Source organism: Pan troglodytes, chromosome 15 (genome assembly GCF_028858775.2).
Source record: "Pan troglodytes isolate AG18354 chromosome 15, NHGRI_mPanTro3-v2.0_pri, whole genome shotgun sequence".
Lineage (NCBI taxonomy): Eukaryota > Metazoa > Chordata > Mammalia > Primates > Hominidae > Pan > Pan troglodytes.
Window position 1 is genome coordinate 29719583 of NC_072413.2, and position 22047 is coordinate 29741629.

A 22047-nucleotide genomic window follows, 5' to 3' on the forward strand; every position below is an offset into this window, starting at 1 on the left:
CAAATTTGACCGAGGGGCATAGTGAGAGACTGAGGCAAGTTTTAGAGCAGGAGCAAAAGTTTATTAAAAAGTTTTAGGGCAGGAATGAAAGGAAGTAAAGTACACTTGGAAGAGGGCCAAGCGGGCAACTTGAGAGAGTCAAGTGCACGGTTTGACCTTTGACTTAGGGTTTTATATGTTGGCATACTTACTGGGTCTTGTGTCTCTTCTCCCGTGATTCTTTCCTTGGGGTGTGCTGTACACATGTGCAGTGGCCTGCCAGCTCTTGGAAGGGGCTGCATGCACAGTGTGTTTACTGGAGTTGTACACGTGCTCACCCGAGGTGTTCTTCCCTTACCAGTCAAATGTTCCTAGAAGGTCATGTACCAGTTAAACTCTGCCACTGTGCCTCTTTAGTGCACATGCCTGAACCCAGTTGCCCAACTCCTGAGATCTTTTTTTTTTTTTTGAGATTGAGTTTCGCTCTTGTCTCCTGAGTTCGAGCGATTCTCCCGCAGCCTCCTGAGTAGCTGGGACTACAGGCACGTGCTACCATGCCTGGCTAATTTTTGTATCTTTAGTAGAGACAGGGTTTCACCATGTTGGCCAGGCTGGTCTCCAACTCCTGACCTCGAAGTGATCCTCCCGCTTTGGCTTCCCAAAGTGCTTGGATTACAGGAGTGAGCCACTGTATCCAGCCTTGAGATTTTATCAGGCAGCTGCTGATAACCAGTTTCAGGTTTTTTGTATCTATTGGGAGACTGCCTTTCCCTGGCACCGGCTGCAGCCAATTATTATTATTATTAACTTATTATTGTTACAGTGCAACAACTGACACATCACCTGATGGTGGACTGACATTCCTGGTTGGGGAGGTCCCTCCTCTGCCCTGTTCATTTCTGACTAGCTACCTACTGTAACAACATTACATTTAGTCATCATGTTTCTTTAGGCTGTGACAGTTTCTTAGACTTTCCTTGTTTTTAATGACCTTGACAATTTTGAGGAGCACTGGTCAGGTGTATTGTAAAATAACCCTCTATTGGAATTGGATTTTTTTCAATATACATACATACTATATATATATATATAACCTCTATAATTATACGCAGAGATTATAGATCTTTGGAGGCAGATCACAGAGGTGAAGTGCCATTTTTAACACATTATATGAAGAGTACATGCTGTTGACTGTCTTATTGCTGATGATGTTGACCTTGATCACCTGGCTAAGGTAGTGTTTGTGAGGTTTCTCCTCTATAAATTTATACCTCCTCTCATACTTTACTCTTTTGAAGCAGATTGGTAAACGCAGCTCATACTCAAGGGGTGAGGAGTTAAAATCCATCTCTTTATGTAGGGAGTATCTATATCGATTACTAGGAATTCTTAATTACAAAAGATTCAAGCTGGAGTGCAGTGGCACAATTTTAGCTCACTGCAACCTCTACTCCTGGGCTAAAGCGATCCTCCCACCTCAGCCTCCCTAGTAGCTAGAACTACAGGTGTGTGCCACTGCATCTGGCTAATAGTTTAAAAATATTTTATAGAGATAAGGTTTGCTATGTTACCCAGGCTCATCTTGAATTCCTGGCCTCAAGCAATCCTCCCACCTCAGCCTCCCAAAGCACTAAGATTACAGATGTGAGCCACTGTGCCCAGTGTTTGAGTTCTTCTTTGAACTGATTGTTCTCTATTTCTGGTTCTCTCCTTACTGAGTTAAATATTAATGAAAAAAAATTGATACATGTTGATTTTACATTTGTGTGAGAGTTCTGATTTTAATCTCTTTTAAAATTTGTTTTTTCATATCTTTCTACCAATAAATGTTATGGGAATAATTTTTTACATAGTTCTTTGAAATCCATGGATAAATGCTATAAACAAATGCATTCCACTTTGGGAGGCTGAGGTGGGCGGATCTTTTTTTTTTTTTTTTTTTTGAGATGGAGTCTCGCTCTGTCGCCCAGGCTGGAGTGCAGTGGCGCGATCTCGGCTCACTGCAAGCTCTGCCTCCTGGGTTCACACCATTCTCGTGCCTCAGCCTCCTGAGTAGCTGGGACTACAGGTGCCCGCCACCACGCCCGGCTAATTTTTTGTATTTTTAGTAGAGACGGGGTTTCACTGTGTTAGCCAGGATGGTCTCGATCTCCTGACCTCGTGATCCGCCTGCCTCAGCCTCCCAAAGTGCTGGGATTACAAGCGTGAGCCACCGCGCCAGGCCCGGTGGGTGGATCTTTTGAGCCCACAGATTAGAGACCAGCCTTGGTACTTCAGCTTGGGTGACAGAGTCAGACCCTGTCTCAAAACAAAAAAACAAACACAAACACATCCTTTTGAAAAGAAAATAATAAATATTATTATAGTCAAAGAAAAAATGTGAATTATTTTATCACATTGACTGTATCAGTCGGGATCCCATCAGCAAGTAAATAACACTCTAAACAGGATAACCTGCGATAGAAAGGTTTATTTACAGAGACTATTGATGAAGGTGTGGGTGGAGTAGAACCGCAGAGGTTAATGTAGTAACCAAGGACATAGTAGCAGCTGAGATTTTACCATCCCTTGGGCCTAAAGGGAGAAGTGGGGCTTGGGGGAATCTGGAATCCAGAGGTAGAGATTTGTGTAGATACTTGAGAAAAGGAGTCAACCCTCTGCCAAGAAGTACAGCCAACTCCAACTCCAGGTGACCGTTCAGGAAGGAAGCTAGGGGAATGATATGGTTTGGCTCTGTGTCCCCACCCAAATCTCATCTCAAATTGTAATCCCTACATGTTGGACGGAGGGACCTAGTGACAGACGATTGGATCATGGGCGCTGATTCCCCAATGTTGTTCTCATGATAGTGAGTGAATTCTTATGAGATCTGATGGTTTTAAAAGTGGCAGTTTCCCCTGTGCACGCTCTCTCTCTCCTGCCACCTTGTGAAGAAGGTGCTTGCTTCCCCTTCGCCTTCCACCATGATTTTAAGTTTCCTGAGGCCACCCCAGCCATGCAGAACTGTGAGTCAATTAAACCTCTTTATAAATTACCCAGTCTCACGTAGTATATTTATCGCAGTGTGAAAACGGACTAATACAGGGAATAAATATGTGGTGTGATGATATATATTGGTTTTCATCCAGGGCTCCTGGCTTATAACTCCCATAGCCTTTATTACAGTCCTTTGTTATGATGTTGGATGTGTTAGGTCACAGGGGCAGGACTCTGACCTTCTTCGGCCCTCCTTTCACCTGCCCCAAGGCAGAACTCCAGTTTTCTGATTGCGGGCCTTAAGATCCTCCCATGAGAAGGTCCCACCCTAGACCCTGGGGGAAGGGATGCTGACATCATGAAGCTTCCAAAAAAACCCGAGAGGACAGAGTTCAGTGAACTTCTGGAGACCTGAACATGTAGGTATAGCTAAACAATAATGAACACATGAAGGTTCCTGGTGGGTGGTGTGCAGGGCATGGAAGCTCTGCACCCCTTCCTTCATACCTCACTCTTCACTTCTCTTCTTCTGTATTGTTCGCAATAGCCTTTATAATAAACTGGTAAATGGAAGTGTTTCCCTGAGTTCTGTGAGCCACTCTAGCAAATTAATTGAACCCAAAGACAGGGTCATGGGAATCCCAACTTAAAGCTGGTCAGTCAGAAGTTCCAGAGGCTCAGACTTGTGACTGGTGTGTTGGGAGGGGCAGTCTTGGGGACTGAACTGTCAATCTGCAAGATCTGACACTATCTCTGGGTATAGAGCGTTGAAACTGAATTAGAGGACACCCAGCTGGTATCTGCTGTTTGGTGTGTGGGGAAAATATCCCCACACATTGGTCACAGATATCTGTGTTGATGATTATTGTGGTGTGAGGGTAGAGGTAAAACATGGTTAAAGTTTTCCCTTCACAATATACTTGACTATATTTTCCATCTTCTTTCCAATTTCTGCCAGGGCTCCCCATTGGCAAAATCAAACCAGAAAGCATGGAGACCCGTTGATATGATCCATAGAGGGCATCCTCTCAGAACAGAGAGCAATGTAGAAAATGCTCTGGTGTGGATCTGGGGGACAAGCAAGACACATCTAATACACTGATTTAAAAGGCCTCAAAGTCTACAATGGGGACTCTTATGTCATTTTTTTGTTGGAAGATGATAGCTAGGAATATGAAGAAAGAGATGACTACGGTTAATGTTTTTGATGGAAATCTTTAATTTCTCAAAGATTTTAGAGAAGAAATCTTTACAAATATCATGTGTTTTAGGTGTGAAAACTTTACAAAGGACATGTATTATAAATATCTCTGAAATACTGAATAAGTTCCCCAAAAATAGGTATGTTGTCTTTATGCTTCTAATGGCTCTGATAATAAAGAAAATCAAATATGTGTAAACTAACAATATCAGACCATTTGGTGAGGTTATATAAGGGGAGAACATATGACAAGACACAAAAGTAGAAATTCCTTATTATTGCTGCATATTTTTACAACTGCTTCAAAATAATTCTCTGATTTTTTTGTGTATAAAACATGTTTCCTTTGTTCTTCTTTGTACTTTACTTGGAATTTCATGGTACAAATAATTAACGCAATCACAAAGAGTAATTTAATAAAAGTCATAACTGTCAAAAAAAAATAAAAAATAAAAAAAAATAAATAAATAAATAAAAACCAATCTTATGACTTAAAAAAATAAAAAAAAAAAAAAAAAAAAAGAAATCTTTAATTTCTCAAATATTTTAGAAATTTTTTTTGAGACAGAGTCTCACTCTTTTGCCCAGGCTGGAGTGCAATGGCACAATTACAATTCACTGCAGCCTCAACCTCCCAGGCTTAAGTGATCCTCCCACTTTAGCCTCACAAGTAGCTGGGACTATAGGTATGCATGACCATGCCCAGCTAATTTTTGTATTTTTTGTATGGATGGGGTTTTGTCATGTTGTCCAGGCTGGTCGTGAACTCCTGGGTTCAAGCAATCTGCCTTCCTTGGCCTCCCAAAGTGCTGGGATTACAGGTGTGAGCCACTGCCCCCAGCCAAGAAGTGAAATTTGACTTAGTGAATCAAGGTCCTTGACTTCCCCATTCCCTTCTTTATTTCAGCCATTGGGAATATGGCAAGACATCAGAAGAGAATGGCTGCTGGGATCCTATTCTTGGTGAGAATGCCCCTGACATGGCCCAACTTGGCATGGCAGGAAGGGATGGAGCTGCTGCCTTTAAGGGATCATGCAGACTGGAATAAGAGGCATATTAGTAGGGACCACTAAGAACCTAAGTCCTTAAGGCTGTCCTGCAATTCTCTGGACTGTGGAGGAAGGGATTTGGAATCAGATTTGATTTGATAAAGAAAAATAATGAACTATTTTTATGAAAACTAAATAATTGAAAGTTGTCAAAGATTATGACAGAGAAGTCTATCATGGCTGACTCCATCTTGTTTCTAGCTTCCCAGGCTGCTTGTCCTTGCTCATTCTTTGGTGTAGGCCAAGCTGACCATGGGAGGAATTTATAATTTAATTTTGAAGTAAGGATGATAATAATGTCTCCTTAAAATTAACTCCCTTCTTGCTCAGGGATCAAAACTGCCTTCGTAAAACTAATGAAAGGCCAAGAGGTTAGGATTATGGGAGGAGCCTGAATTCTGCTAAAATGTAGGTATAGCTAAACAATAATCATCCATTGTCCCCTAGTTTGCCCTTTTATATTCCCTTGCTGCTCAAGACTCATGTGGCCAGAGGTTGCAAGATTTTGTGACTTCCCCAATTGCTCCTATAGATAACAGCATTATGGTAGAACCTGAGATTAGTCTTTTGACATGTTTTTTCAGACTTTTGCATTCTAGCAACTGACTGATTCCACTTGGCTGGGACTCATGACTCAACTGGTCCTGTGGCTCCTACCCAGAAGTGGACTCAGCGCACGAGGACCATTTTCTACACTTCTATGATTTCATCCCCAACTAATCAGCATCACCCATTCCCTAACCTCATGCCCACCAAATTATCCTAGCTTCTGAGTTCTTGGGGAGACTGATTTGGTAATAACTCCAGTCCTACCACTTGGCTAGCTCTGCATTAATAAAACTCTTTATTTACTGCAATACTGAGTTCTCAGTGAATTGGTTTTGTCTGTGCAGTGGGCAGGGAGAAGCTGTTGAGCGATTACATTATTGTCTTTGAGTCTTATAACTAAGTGAAGTTAATACTGACTGCACAATAAAATAAATGAATAATAGAGATTTTAATAATTAATTGTTCATATACACCTATATCTTAAATTTCATTTACTTGAGATGAACAAGGGAGAGCAGTATTATTAGATGGCATCTCCCTGATTGTTTGCTCCTTTTGGCAGGTGAAGCAAAACAACATGCTTGAGGGACAAGATCCCTCAAATCCCACAAATACAGAAAAAATTCCAACTTCAGAATTAATTAATAACTGCATTCATGTATTTATTCAATTTTAATAAATAGTCATTCATCATTCCACCCTGAGCTAGGTGTTACAGATAGATGAGAAATAAGACACTGTTCTTACAGTGAGTTTAGAGAAAAAACAAGGAAAATAAGGAATAACATTAGAAAAAACTCTTATTTCTCTCCCCACCACTGTATTTTTTCCCTCCCTTCTGCCTCTCAATCAAGAAAGGACAGGACTTAGAAGGAAGCCACCTCCTGGAAAGCCTGAACTAAACTAAAGTGGGGTGACTGGCCCTGACTGGAGGGAAGGCTTGTGGCCGAAACAATTTGACATAAACGAGATTTTCAGGCTCATAGAGGCTCCACCTCTAGGCAAATCTTTTCTTTTCTTCTTCTTCTTCTTTTTTTTTTTTTTGAAATAGATTTGCTCTGTTGCCCAGGATGGGGTACAGTGGTGCGATCTTGCTCACTGCAACATCCACCTCTTGGGCTCAAGTGATCCTCCCACTTGAGACCCACAAGTAGCTGGGACTACAGGCCTGCACCACCATACCTGGCTAATCTTTGTATTTTTTGTACAGATAGGGTTTCACCATGTTGCCCAGGCTGGTCTTCAACTCCAGAGCTCAAAGCGATCCCCCTGCCCCAGCCTCCCAAAGTGCTAGGATTAGAGGCATGAATCACTGTATTAGTCCATTTTCACACTGCTATAAAGAATACCTGAGACTGGGTAATTTATAAAGACAAGATGTTTAATTGACTCACAGTTCCTCATGGCTGGGGAGGCCTTAGGAAACTTATAATCATGGCAGAAGACAAAAGGGAAGCAAGGCATGTCTTACATGGTGGCAGGAGACAGCCAGGGCCCGGGAAAGCCAAACATTTTAAAATCATCAGATCTTGTGAGAACTCATTCACTAGCATGAGAACAACATGAGGAAACCGCCCCAATAATCCAATCACCTCTCACCAGGTCCCTCTCTCTACATGTGGGGATTACAATTCAAGATGAGATTTGGGTGGTGTATTAGTTTATTTTCATGGTGCTAATAAAGACATACCCAAAACTGGAACAAAAGGAGGTTTAATTGGACTTACAGTTCTACGCAGCTGGGAGCAGGAGGCCTCAGAATCATGGCGGGAGGTGAAAGGCACTTCTTACATGGTGGCGGCAAGAGTAAAATAAGGAAGAAGCAAAAGCAGAAACCCCTGATAAATCCGTCAGATCTTGTGAGACTTATTCACTATTACGAGAATAGCATGGGAAAGACCAGCTCCCATGATTCAATTACCTCCCTCTGGTTCCCTCCCACAACACGTGGGAATTCTGGGAGATAAAATTCAAGTTGAAATTTGGGTGGGGGCACAGCCAAACCATATCAGGTGGGGACACAGACCCAAACCATATCAGCTACCACGCCCTACTAGCAAATCTTTTCTTAAATGCCAGCTGACTTGCTCTTCGGAATACATTTCTGTCTCTTTTCTCTTTCATAGCACTTCTTTGTACACATATATACTGCCTTCAGAGTCTCCAAAATTTGCCTTGGGTTTGACTTCTGACTCCAATTGTTTCCTTCCTCTAGGCCACAATCAAGAGTCTAATATTCTAAGTACTGTGCTTAGCTGTACTCTCCTATAGGTGAAGCTGATTAAAGTGATTTCCATTAACTTGTGAATGAAACTTAACATTCTTAAAAGGTGTGTTTGCATTTTAATAGCAGCCCCTTAACACAAATTAATCTCTATTTGGTAAGATGTGTGAAAGTTACTTTTTGTGGGAAGAAAGAGGGTGAATTATTCCTTAATTCTCTGTTTAAAAGAGTTGCTACTCTCAGAGCCTCTGGAGTCTCATCTCCCAGTCACTCCCCAGCACAAGGCAATTTTGCTTTTCTTCCTGAAGCTAATCACTCTGAAAAATTCTTTAGGTTAAATTCACTGGACATATTTTAGTCATCTCTCTTAACCAATCTGTACACCCTACATCTTGAAATGTTGTGTTTCCTGACAGGAGACAGTTTTCCTTCTCTCTTTTCTAGATGCTCCTTCTGAAGTTCCTGTCATGGGATCACCTTTGTGCTTGCCTCTAAACATCAGTGTTCCAGCCTCAGCCTTGAGTGCTCACTGTACACACTCACCTGAGGCTATGACTCTACTCCCATGGCTTTAGTTACTGTTCATTCGTTCATCTATTCAATACTTTTTTTTTTTTTTTTGAGATCGAGTCTCAGTCTCTCGCCCAGGCTGGAGTGCAGTGGCGCAATGTTGGCTCACTGCAACCTCCTCCTCCCAGGTTCAAGTGATTCTCCTGCCTCAGCTTCCCAAGTAGCCCGCCACTATGCCCGGCTAATTTTTTTATTTATTTTTTATTTTTAGTGGAGACGGGGTTTCACCGTGTTGGCCAGGCTGGTCTCGAACTCCTGATCTTAGGTGATAGTCCATTTTAATGTCTCTCAGGCATGAGAAATAAAAATAGAATTCTAAGTCTCCAACCTGACTGAACAGACCCCCTCTTGGCAAAGGGGACCCCAGAGAAACCTTGAAAACTCTTGGCCGTGATGGGATGGGAGGTCAGACATACCTTGCTGTACTCCCTCCCGCGCTAACTGCCATTAGGCTTTCTTCCCTTAGGACTAAACAGAAACTAGTCCTTTCAAAAGACTCCACCCTTGATTTCAACCAACGGCCTGAACACTGCCTCTCTTGCAGTTTCAACAAAACAACCAACCAGCATTTCTTCCTTATGAGAGATCACCGACCATGGAGTGGTTTGGCCAGTCTATGGAGAATGCACAGTGAGGGCTTTTGTGTCCTCTGCTTCACTTTTTGACATCAGGAGGCCTAAAACTCCACTTTCAGATAACGCTAATGCCGCCATTTTTGGAACATGGGTCCCATAAAGAAGCATGAAGCTCAATTACACATGCACATATTTATCCTCTCATAAATATTCAGGACTCCTTCTATAGCTTATTGAATACTGTATATTTAGCTACCCTTTTCAGCATAAATTCCTGTCTTATTCTTCTAACCTTTAAAGTGCCTGTTTCTGGCTTCTGGCTGGAGGTTATGCTTCAAAGCCTGTCACAATGATCACCCTGCAGGCTGCAATTTTTTATGAGAAATAAAGTTCTTCTTTCCAAATTTATGAGCCTTGTCATTCTTCAGTCGACAGGCACCTGAAACTTAGTATGTCTGTATTAGTCTGTTTTCACACTGCTATAAAAACATACCTGAGACTGGGTAATTTATAATGGAAAGAGATTTAATTAGCTCACTGTTGGAAGGCGAGACAGGCACTTTCTTCACAAGGCAGCAGGAGAGAGAAAAGCATGCAAGAGCAAGGAAAACTGCCTTATAAAACCATCAGACTTTGTGAGAACTCACTATAGTGAGACGAGCATGGGGGAAACCACCCCCCTAATCGAATCATTTCCCTCCCTCAACACATGGGGATTACAATTCGAGATGAGATTTGGATGGGGACACAGAGCCAAACCATATCAATGTCCAAGACTGAACTTCTTTACCTGCTCCTTCCTTCCTCTTTTTCTTTCTTTCTTTCTTTTTCTTGCTTTTGTTCTTTCTTTCCTTTCTTCTTTCCTTTCCTTTTTTCTTTCCCTCCCTCCCTTCCTTTCTTCCTTCCTCCTTCCTTCCTTTCTCTTTCTTTCTTTCCTTTCTTCTTTCTTTTCCTTTTTTCTTTCCCTCCCTCCCTCCCTTCCTCCTTCCTTCCTTTCTGTCTTTCTTTCTTTTTTCTTTCTTTCATTTCTTCCTTCTTTTCCTTTTTTCTTTCCCTCCCTCCCTCCCTTCCTTCCTTTCTTCCTTCCTTCCTTCCTTCCTCTTCCTTCTTTCCTTCTTCCTTATTTCTGTAAATGGAACCCATGAGCTGTCTCCGAATACAGAAATGTATGCATTTGTCATATTCTATCCATCATCTTTTGAATGGCTTTTATATTTGGGGAAATTCCTACATTTTGAGTAACCCCTTCTCACTCATGTAGAAATCAGAGCTTAAATTCCCCAGCCTCATTTGCAGCTAGGATACAGGCATGCTGACTAGATATCCTTGTGCAAGACTAAATTTGGAAGTGAGCAATGTGAATAAGCAAGCTCTGCATGAGATTTCTGTCCTGTTGTCAGAGCTTTCAGGCACAGAGTGGTTCAAGACCTAATGCAGAAATGGTATCAGCGGCAGTAGCAGTTTTAGTAAAGCCAAATTGCTGATATTTTGGGCTCAACAGCAGCAGCAGCAACATTTGGTATCATTTACTGAAATATGGAACACCAGTGACAAATTCCTGATTTGGGTAGTTTTGTGGCATGTTTTGGGCATGGTTTCTGAGAGCTGCTCCTTGAATGTTTCTCCAACTATCCTAATAATTCTGTGAGTTACTTAATGTCTTTTAATAAATCAGTTTTTGCTTAAATCAGCCAGAATGAAATCTACTGTTTGCAACAAAGAACACTAATTGACAGAGGAATTGTCCTCAACTTCCCCCTCAACCAACAGAATTTACAGAACTCGACTTTTCTTGATCCTTACTTACACTTTTTTAGTAGGCCACATCATCTGTTACTTAGATTACTTTGGCACTGTCCTATTTGGCCACCCACCTCTAGTTTTGACCTCTCTACTGTAGTAGACAGAGCAATCTATCTTTCCAAAATGCAAATCTCAACCTATCACTCTTAGGTTTAAGGTCTTTCAGTGGCTTCCAAATGCCCTCAAGATAAAGTCTAGGATCAAGTCCAAATTCCTTCTTATAGGCTCTCAGGATCTAGTCCTGGTTGACTTTTCCAGCTCATGTTTCCAGCCTGCTTCTCACACTTAATGTTGCAATTATGTTTTTTGGCTTGTGCTGGACCAGCAGCAACAGGATCCCTTGGGATCCTGTTAGAAATGCAGAATCTGGGCCGGGTGCAGTGGCTCACGCCTGTAATCCCAGCACTTTGGGAGGCCGAGGCGGGCAGATCAGGAGGTCAGGAAATCGAGATCATCCTGGGTGAAAGCCCGTCTCTACTAAAAATACAAAAAATTAGCTGGGCGTGGTGGCGGGTGCCTGTAGTCCCACCTACTCGGGAGGCTGAGGCAGGAGAATGGCGTGAGCCCAGGAGGCAGAGCTTGCAGTGAGCCGAGATCACGCCACTGCACTCCAGTCTGGGTAACATAGCAAGACTCGGTCTCAGAAAAAGAAAAAAGAAAAAAAAAAAAAAAAAAAAGACATGCAGAATCTGGCCTGGAGTGGTGGCTCACGCCTGTAATCCCAGCACTTTGGGAGGCTGAGGCAGGTGGGTCATGAGGTCTGGAATTCAAGACCAGCCTGGCCAAGATGGTGAAACCCCGTCTCTACTAAAAATACAAAAATTAGCCGGGTGTGGTGGCAGGCACCTGTAATCCCAGCTACCTGGGAGGCTGAGGCAGAAAATTGCTTGAACCTGGGAGGCGGAGCTTGCAGTGAGCCGAGATCACACCACTGCCCTCCAGCCTGGGCGACAGAGCAAGACTCTGTCTCAAAAAAAAAAAAAAAGAGAAATGCAGAATCTGACTTACTGGAGTCAGATTTACTCCAGGTTTACTGAATCAAATCAGCATTTTAACAAGATTATTAGGTGATTCATTTGCATATTGAGGTTTGGGTAGTGCTGCTTTATAGCAATGTCCTCTCTTTCCCTCCAGGGCTCTTACACATTCTGCTTCCTCTCTTTGAAGGAACTATCCTCCTCTTCTTTATATGCCTAACACTGTTCTGCAGGACTCAGGCCCTTATCCAGGAAAACTTTTTTGACTGGTGAAGGCAGGAACTACCATTTTACTCCTTTTTCTTTCCTACTAAACTGGAGTTTTCTAACCTAATTGTACTTTAGACTTAATCTGAGAATAAAAAATATACTGGCCGGGTACGGTGGATCACACCGTAGTCCCAGCATTTTGGGAGGCCAATGTGGGTGGATTGCTTGAGGTCAGGAGTTCGAGACCAGCCTGGCCAACATGACAAAAGCCTGTCTCTACTAAAAATACAAAAATTAGCTGGGCGTGGCAGCCCACGCCTGTAATCCCAGCTACTATGGAGGCTGAGGCACGAGAATTGCTTGAACCCAAGAGGCAGAGGTTGCAGTGAGCCAAGATCATGTCAATGCACCTCAGCCTGGGTGACAGTGAGACTGTCTCAAGAAACAAACAAACAAACAAACAAACAAAGATACTGGTTCCTGCGTCCTGCTTCTAGAGATTTTAGTTTTAATTGGTTTGGATAAGGCCTTGAAACTGACATTTTAAAAAAGTATCCCAGATGATTACAATGTGGAGCCAAATTCAGAACCACTGCACTAGACTTCAAGCTTCTTTAGGACAGGGATTGTGTCAGATTCACTCTTGTTTCCCCAGCGCCTATCACAGTGCCAGGTACATATACTATACTGGTAAATGATTGTTTCCCCTAATTTCTCAGGGATATGGAATCAGATTTGTGTTGTACACAGCATTCTATCTTATACCCTAACCCCTCTCACACACGTTAGCATCTGAGCATCCTTCTCATCAAAACAAAGAGCTACTTCTTGAGGAAAGAACTTACACTGGCATTTAAAATGCATCTCTAATCATCCTTGTATTTTGTTCTTAAACCAGTTTGATACTGATATAGTGAAGCTGCTTTATATAATCGAGTGCTGACAGGCACATTGTTTTGAAACAGTGTCTCTATGTACCAGTTCCACAGAGCAAAACCACTAACTCTTTGTTTATAAACCTTTTGAGTCCTGAGAATTCAAAATAGTGAGGAGGTTGATGAGATCAACGCAATTAAAATGAGTAGATTTTTAAAAAATTAACCAGTTTTCTGTGAGGTTAAAAATGCATTTGGGAATAATTTTCTTAATTATACCCTATTTTCTTACATTTAAAGTGACTTTTAAAAAACTCTTAATATCTTATATTTATACAGTGCTTTACATGTTGTAATTGTGCAAACTCAACTTTTATTAAATATCTTTTATTATCAATTGTGTATAATATTATAGAAATGAAATGCTATAGTTGATAGAATTCTTTCTGTCCCTGAGTTGTTCACAATTTATAGAAAGATGGAACAAAATACTTCAAAAAGCCCTGACCTAGGTCTCATGAAAAAGACAATTTAAAGCGTACATAGATAGCTGTAAGGAATGACAATATATGGCTTACAAATACCACAAAATCCACGCTTTCCAGGGCATGTTCCTTGTTTATTATTGTAGCAGGCCTGAGGAGGTAGACAAAAGGCACTCTCTGTAGCTGCTAGATTTCCAAAATCCAAATCTTGTTTCAAAGAATCCTATGTTGCATTCAATAATTTTCTTTCTTAAATCCTGCATCATAAAACTAAAACTTCAGTGGGCTTGTCAGGACCTGGGATAGTGTGGGGTGGAAAAAAGCACCATCCATTTCTCATTGCAGCTGTAGTCGGAGCCACAGCCTGGTCATCAATTCATATCTCCCTTTCCGAAAAAGAAAAAAAAAAAAACAACTGTTCAAGCTTCAAATCCTTGAAATAGGGTCAGCAATTAAAGTTTTCATCTACTCAAAGCTTTTGTCATTCCAAGTAAGAGAGACCAAGCCCCCAATTGCCCAGGGGAGCCCTGATACCGCGTCAATTAGCAGGATTTCTAGGACACCAAACTACTCTTACTTTCTCTATAAAAAGTTAGTCATGAAGATTAATTTTCTTCTTTCTGTATCTCCTTGTAATTCATATCATACGTTTTGGGGATTTCTGCGTAGGCTATATGCTTGCGGTTTGGAATGCTTTGTACAAAGCATGCTGGTGTATTCAGGGACTGAGTGTGGGATGTGACCCAAATATCTCCATGTTGTATCAGTTGAACTAACTAGATAGTTCAGTTGATTTAGAATTGACAGGACTACCTATTGATTGACATGTATTGATTGATTGATAGAATTAACTAAATACAAAGACAATAGGTGAGTGATATTATGTGGTTCTACATAACTTAGGTGCTGTCACTTAGTACACAAAGCTTGAAACATAACCTGAAAATCAGAGAACACAAATTAATATTGTTATTGCATTTATAAAATTAAGTCTACGACAACAGGCAGATTCTTGAACATTATTTTAGCCCCAAATTTTGGAGATAGCTTACTCTATAAATATTAGAAAAAGACAGTTAAGATGCCTTAATAATTAAAACACTAAAGTAGAAGTGTCTTTATGCTTTAACATGGATGTAACAAGATGAGTGCCTTGTGGCCGGGCGCGGTGGCTCATGCCTGTAATTCCAGTACTTTGGGAGGCCAAGGTGGGCGGATCATGAGGTCAGAAGATCAAGACCATCCTGGCTAACATGGTGAAACCCCGTCTCTACTAAAAATACAAAAAAATTAGCCAGGTATGGTGATGGGCGCCTGTAGTCCCAGCTACTCGAGAGGCTGAGGCAGGAGAATGGTGTGAACCCGGGGGACGGAGCTTGCAATGGGCCGAGATCATGCCACTGCACTCCAGCCTGGGCAACAGAGCGAGACTCCGTCTCAAAAAAAAAAAAAAAAAAAAGAGATAAGTGCCTTGTTACTTCCACGTTAAGTTTTATTCATACCAGTTAAATAATTTAGATGTTACTAAATAATGAGGGAGCTCTGTCCAAATGTCTGTCAGAAGATTCTGTGACAGAAAATTCAAATCCTTGGATACTATTGATATTTGGCAATTGATATTCCTAGCTTCAAAAATCAAAAGTTTTAGCTGGACATGGTGGTGTGTGCCTGTAGTCCCAGGTACTCCAGAGGCTGAGGCAAGAAGATTGATTCAACCTACCAGAATGACTACACTAGAATTAAAAAAAGGAAAATAACAAGTGTTGGCACAGATGTGGGGAAACTAAAACGTTTATACATTGCTGGTGGGAATGTAACATGGTGCAAATTGAAAAGCTTTATGATTTCTCAAAAAGTTAAACATAAAATTACCATTTGAACCGGTAATTCCACTCTTAGGTATATACCTACAATAATTGAAAACAAGGACTGACACAAATACTTATATACAAATGTTAATAGTAGCTTTATTCACAATAATAGTAGCTTTATTGACAATAGTCAAAAGGTGGAAACAACACAACAGATGGCTGGATTTAAAAATTATGGTATATACATACAATAAAATATAATTCAGCTGTAAAAAGAGAATGAAATTCTGATACTGCAACAACACAGATGAACCTTGAAAACATTTTGCTGAGTGAAGTAAGTCAGACACAAAAGGGTAAATACTGTATAATTTCACATATATGAAACATCTAGAATAGGCAAATTCATAGAGACAGAAAGTAGACTGGAGATTATTAGGGACCAGGGGGAGGAGGAATAGGGAGTTACTACTTAATGGGCACAGAGTTTGTCCTTGGAATGATGAAAAATTTTGGAAATAGATGGTGGTGATGGTTGTACAATTTTGTGAATATAATTAATGCCACTGAAATGTTCACTAAAAATGGTGAAAATGGTAAATCTTATGTTACACATATTTTTCCACAATAAAAAATGAGTCGAAATAATCATAGGTCCAGCACAGTGGCTCATGCCTATAACCCCAACACTTTGGGAGGTTGAGGCAGGCGGATCACTTGGCACCAGGAGTTTGGGACCAGACGGGCCAATATGGGCGAAATCCCATCTCTACTAAAAATATAATTAGCTGGGCATGGCTGGGTGTGGTGGCTCACGCCTGTAATCCCAGCAGTTTTGGAGGCCGAGGTGGGCGGATCACGAGGTCAGGAGATCGAGACCATCCTGGCTAACATGGTGAAACCCTGTCTCTACTTAAAATACAAAAAATTAGCCAGGCGTGGTGGCAGGCGCCTGTAGTCTCAGCTACTCAGGTGCCCGAGGCAGGAGAATGGCTTGAATCTGGAAGGTGGAGCTTGCAGTAAGCCGAGATCGCACCACTGCACTCTAGCCTGGATGACAGAGCGAGACTCCTTCTCATAAAAAATAAAAATAAAAAATAAAAAAATTAGCTGGGCATGGTGGTGTACACCTGTAGTCCCAGCTACTTGGGAGGCTGAGGCACAAGAATCACTTGAACCTGGGAGGTGGAGTTTGCAGTGAAGCTAGATTGCACACTGAACTCCAGCCTGGACGACAGAGTGAGACTCTGCCTCAAAAAAAAGAAAAGAAAAGAAAAGAATCACATTTGCAGCATGATCTTGCAAATTGCTTGTTTTCTTGCAGCCCTTTTATTGCTCAGAGATCTAACTATAGTACAGCCTAGTTATCTCTCTAATATAGGGACTATAGCATACAAAAGCAGAAGGTATATCTCTATTGGTATAATTGACCAAGTGCATGTTTGCTTAAGAATCTAGAATTTAAATTTAGGCTTCTGAGTTTAGGTTTGTGTCCTTTCTACAGAAGAATCTTCACTAAATGTTGACTCAAACAGAGCAAGAATGGACTTCTTGAAGACCTTTTTGAAGTTCTCCCCAACAAATAAGTAGAGTGTGGGGGAAAAGATAGTGTTGAAAGAAGTGGTTAGCACTGTAAGTATCAAAGTCAACTCTAAAAGTAGTGACTGGTTCGTAGTGAGAAGTAAGCCCTGGTGTATATGGTAGGGCATCCAACACACAAAGAAAGAGATAATGGCAGTCATCATAACTTTGAAGGGCTTGCTGGATTTAAACAGGCTCCTCTCTTTCACCTTGCTGGCTACTCTTTCATAACAAAAGATGATGATGAAGAAAGGCAGAAGAAAGCCCAGCAAGAAGCGGCTGATGAAACAGGCCACATGAATCCACTGCCTTAATGCTTGCATCTCCTTGCTTTCCCAGTTAGTAGACACAGCATAGTTATTTTGGCAAGTCACCTTTCCTTTACGGTCATGATGTGTCTGTCTGAAAATCAAATAGGGGATGCTGAGGGCAGCGGCTGAGATCCAGACTCCCAGGACAATGCTGGAAGCCCAGCGCGGGGTTCGGTGCTGCTGGGACCACACTGGGTGAAGAGTGAGAAGGTAACGATCAAGACCGATGGCCGAAAGGAAGAAAACAGAGGTGAACATCCCCAGAGACAAAGTGCCATTGAAGACCTTGCACAAGGCAGTTCCAAAGTTCCAGTGATTGTCTTGAAGTTGGGAGGTGGCCATAAATGGCAGAATCATTGTTGAAATAAAATATGAGAGAATGAGATGAAAAAATAAGAGAGTATTGACAGTCTGTTTCATCTTGAATCTTAGCACCCATAGATAGAGGCCATTGGTGATGGTACCAATTATAGATGAAATGTACAAAGAAAGGGCAATAATCATTTTTGATGCAGGAGCTAGAAACTGAGTGCTGTTTCTTACTAAAGTAGAGGCATTGATCAGGTAATCAGTAGAGTTGATCAGATCCATAATGACCTGTGGAGTGAGAAACAGTGAAAATAACAACAAGAAAAAGCAAAAGAAAAGGTTAAATGTAAAAATTTAAAGAGTAATTTTTTACATAGTGATACTTCTAGTCCAAATGATAATATTTTAACAGCAGTAAGCAAAATATTTCTGCAAATCAAATATTTTTCTAAGGTCTATACTTTTATGTTTTAATGAGGAATTAAGATCAGATGAATCTGAGCATCAAAAATAGAAATATATGGATGAAATGAAATAAATGTGAAAAGAAGTAAATGTTGGGACATTTTGACAATTGTTCAATAATTAGGTAGTTAAAAATCTATTTTTTTTTTCTGAGATAGGATCTCACTCTGTCACCCAGGCTGGAGTGCAGTGGAGTGATTACAGCTCACTCAGCCTCAACCTCCTGAGCTCAAGGACTCCTCCTGCCTCAGCCTTCCAAGGAGTTGGGACTACAGGTGCACACTACCAGGCTGGATAATTTTTTTGTTTGTTTGTTTTGTAGAGATGGGGTCTCACTATGTTGCCCAGCCTGGTCTTGAACTTTTGGACTCAAGTGATTTTCCCGCTTGGCCTCGCAAAGTGTTGGGATGACAGGTGTGAGGCACTGCTTGTGGCCAAAAATCTTCTACTTGGACGTTAACCAGAAGTCTGACACTTTTTGATGGGCAAAACTTCTTGAATAAGGCAATGTAGAATGAGTCTTATTTGACTTGTGAGGGCAAAAGTAGCTAATGAAATGAATTTGAATAACAAAAATAATAGCAATGTTGCAAATTAGTAGTTATGGGTTTTATAATTAGATTTCTCTCATGAGCTAATTATATATAGTAAATACTATTGTCTGGTATTCTAATACTCAGCACATAACAGTAATAACTAATATTCATATGGGAGCTGTAAGCCACTACAAGATTGTGAAGTACCTTCAGAATCATCAACAAAAGAGGGAAGTGTATTGTAAGATGTAGTAATTTTTTTTTTTTTTTTGAGTCAGAGTCTTGCTTTGTCACGCAGGCTGGAGTGCAGTAGCATGATCTTGGCTTACTGCAACCTCTGCTTCCTGGGTTCGAGCTGTTCTCCTGTCTCAGCCTCCTGAGTAGCTGGGATTACAGACACTCACCACCGCGCCCGGTGAATTTTTGTATTTTTGGTAGAGAGAGGGTTTTGCCATGTTGGCCAGGCTGGTCTCAAACTCCTGACTTCAGGTAATCCATCCACCTTGGCCTCCTAAAGTGCTGGGATTACAGGCGTGAGCCACTGCGCCTGGCCAAATGTAGTAATATTAATAGTTCATTCTTGAGGAGGGGACAAAAAGGAGAAAAGTCACCAAACTCATATTTATCCAATATTTGTGGTATGCCAGGAACTTTCTATAAAAATCATTTCTGGCCGGGCACGGTGGCTCATGCCTGTAATTCCAGCACTTTGGGAGGCCGAGGCGGGCGGATCACAAGGTCAGGAGATCGAGACCATCCTGGCCAACATGGTGAAACCCCGTCTCTACCAAAAATACAAAAATTAGCTGGGTGTGGTGGTGTGTGCTTGTAGTCCCAGCTACTCGGGAGGCTGAGGCAGGACAATCGCTTGAACCTGGGAGGCAGAGGTTGCAGTGAGCCAAACCGAGATGGTGCCCCTGCATTCCAGCCTGGTGACAGAGCGAGACTCTGTCTCAAAAAAAAAAAAAAAAAATTCTGTTTTTCCTTGCAAAGCCTGTGAAGCAAATCTTTGAACAGAGGGGAAAGTGAGGCTTTGTAGGGTTACATGTCTTATCCATCAATATTTCCCACCATGCCTCCATTGTACCAGGTGGGAAACTCTACTACTGTTTTATATTACTTCTTTGAAACTCGGTAATTCATATGTAGTGTTTTAAGTAATGCTTCATGAATCAGAGTGTTTGATTATCTAAAATATCCAATTTCTTGGATAATGGATCCCATGGTATCAAAAATATAAACCTGAGAATATTTTGGAAAATAGCTGTTATAACAGAGTCATATCAGCAAATTGGTTTTAGATAAATTGGATAAAGCAATGGAAATTATTAATGATGCTTTTTTCCTCACTAAACAAAAACATTCTAAGAATATATACAGAGAAGTAAGATAATTGCTATTTATTTTATTTTTGTTTATTTTTTAGAGACAGGGTCTCTCTCTGTCACCCAGGCTGGAGTGCAGTGGCACGATCCTAGCTCACTGCAGCATGGAACTCCTGGGCTTCATCAATCCTCCTGCCTCAGCCTCCAGATAGCTGGGATCACAGGTGTGCAGCACCACATTTGGCTAATTTTAAAATTCTTTGTAGAGAAAAGGGTCTTGCTGTGATACCCAGGCTGCTCTTGAACTCCTGGCCTAAAGTGATCCTCCCACCTCAGCCTCCCAAAGTGCTAGGATTAGAGGCATGAGCTGCCGTGCCCAGCCATAATTGCTATTCAAAAATCACAACTTCCTAAGTTAATTCTGCCTTCTAAGGGAGTTGCAAAATTTTTCTCTAAAGTAGAAAAATGATTCTTCATGAAAATACCTTAGTAGTCTTCTTTGGGAATAAAAAGTGGAGTCTGAAGCGTATGAAATGGACAGGCAATGGCAAATAAAAGAATGAGAACTTGAGAGAGAGGTTTTGTGAAGGCCCTGGGACCTTAAGAAGAGGGTGGAAGACGAGGATGATTTTAAGACAGGCAGCACAGAAAAAAACTCAGCAGGATGTTAGGAGCCCTACAGAGGAGAAAGGGTCAATGAAGTATTCCGAGAAGCAGAAATGACACAGGGGATTTAAAAATAGGAATGTCTAATAATTATAATCTATTTGCTATGCTTTGATATGGTATAGTGTCCCTTTTCCCCATTAACCCTCAGCTGTCTTGTGTTGGTGGTGGTTCTGGGGAATCAAAGTCTCTGTGGTGTTTTTATCCATGGAGTATGTGTAGAGGTGTGTCTGTGATCAGTGTATGTGTATCTCAGTGTATTTGTGTGATCTCTGTGTATGTATGTGTCTGTGGTCTTTGTATGTTTTTCTGTGGAATGTGTGTATGTGTAGTGTTTGTGTGTTTGTGTTGTATGCGTGTGGTCTCTTTATGTGTGTGCATATGAGAAACTAGATACCCGAATTATAGGAAAGATTTTTTTTAATTGTGCATCTGAGCTCTAGAAGGACATCTGAAAGTAATGTAGAACATGGGCAAAATCATAGTAAAACTTTTCTGATCAATGTTGGTAGTGATTCTGAATATCATATAAAGTTTCCTAGGAATTCTGATTTATTGCACATAACCAGGAGATTTCTTCATCCTTAAACACCTTTAAAATGATGTTAAAGTACTTGAGAATAAATAAATGGGGCAGATCTCAGACTCTGACATCCCACAGACCTGGGTTTGTATCCTACCTCTACCACTTACCAGCTCTGCAAGTTTAGATAACTCGTTGAGCCTTTTTCTCCTGCTAAGCCCCTCAGTTTTTTTTTTGTTTGTTTGTTTTGTTTTTTTTTAGACGGAGTCTTGCTCTGTCCCCCAGGCTGGAGTGCAATGGCGTGATCCTGGCTCACTGCAACCTCCGCCTCCTGGGTTCAAGTGATTCTCCTGCCTCAGCCTCCTCAGTAGCTGGGACTACAGTCACCTGCCACCATGCCTGGTTAAATTTTGTATTTTTAGTAGAGATGGGGTTTCACCATATTGGCCAGGCTGGTCTTGAACTCCTGACCTTGTGATCTGCCCGCCTCAGCCTCCCAAAGTGCTGGGATTACAGGCATGAGCCACCGTGCCCAGCCATAGGCGGCTTTCAGGAAGACCCCACCTCCACTTGGGAACACTGAGCTGCTGGCGCAGGGGAAGGCCACAGGAGCCTCGGGAAGCTGATGTGCAATAAGCCTAGAGGGTCAATTCGGATGATAGCTCTAGGATAAACCTACTAGTCCAGAGAATCTTACCTCGGAGCTGTATCTTCATGCCAGATTGGTCTTGAGCAGGCCAAAGTGACTCTACACCATCAATTTCTCACTAGGAACAGAGTGAACAAAATCAGTGACACTTTGCCTTCATTTCATATGTCTTTCTTCTTGCTGATGCTACTCCCCAAGCTTGAACTTGCTATTACTTAAATACTCAGTGAGGTCTTTTCCTCTTTTTGGTTCCTTTTTTTCTGTGGAATTTACTGCTATAGAGGTATAGAGAAATGAGTACTTCTTCAAATTATTTCTCCATTTTGAGGGGCATTAAAAAAAATCTGTAAGTGACCAAGTGCAGTGGCTCACACCTGTAGTCCCAGTGCTTTGGGAG

At 41.4% G+C, this 22047-nt stretch overlaps 1 protein-coding gene across 2 annotated transcripts; it reads right to left on the bottom strand.

Annotated features, from left to right (window-relative positions):
• Positions 1–16676: 16676 nt before the first annotated feature.
• On the bottom strand, positions 16677–21841 carry GPR33 (G protein-coupled receptor 33). Of its 2 annotated transcripts, XM_009427456.2 has the most exons (2): positions 21699–21841; positions 16677–17774 (listed from the first exon to the last, which is right to left on the bottom strand). In XM_009427456.2, exon 2 carries the CDS (start codon positions 17766–17768, stop codon positions 16767–16769), a length of 1002 nt encoding a protein of 333 aa, XP_009425731.1. In that variant the 5' UTR covers positions 17769–17774; positions 21699–21841; the 3' UTR covers positions 16677–16766. The 2 variants fall into 2 exon arrangements, with proteins under 2 accessions (XP_009425731.1, NP_001074257.2); NM_001080788.2 differs by lacking the exon at positions 21699–21841 and having other exon boundaries at positions 16767–17768.
• Positions 21842–22047: the final 206 nt, after the last annotated feature.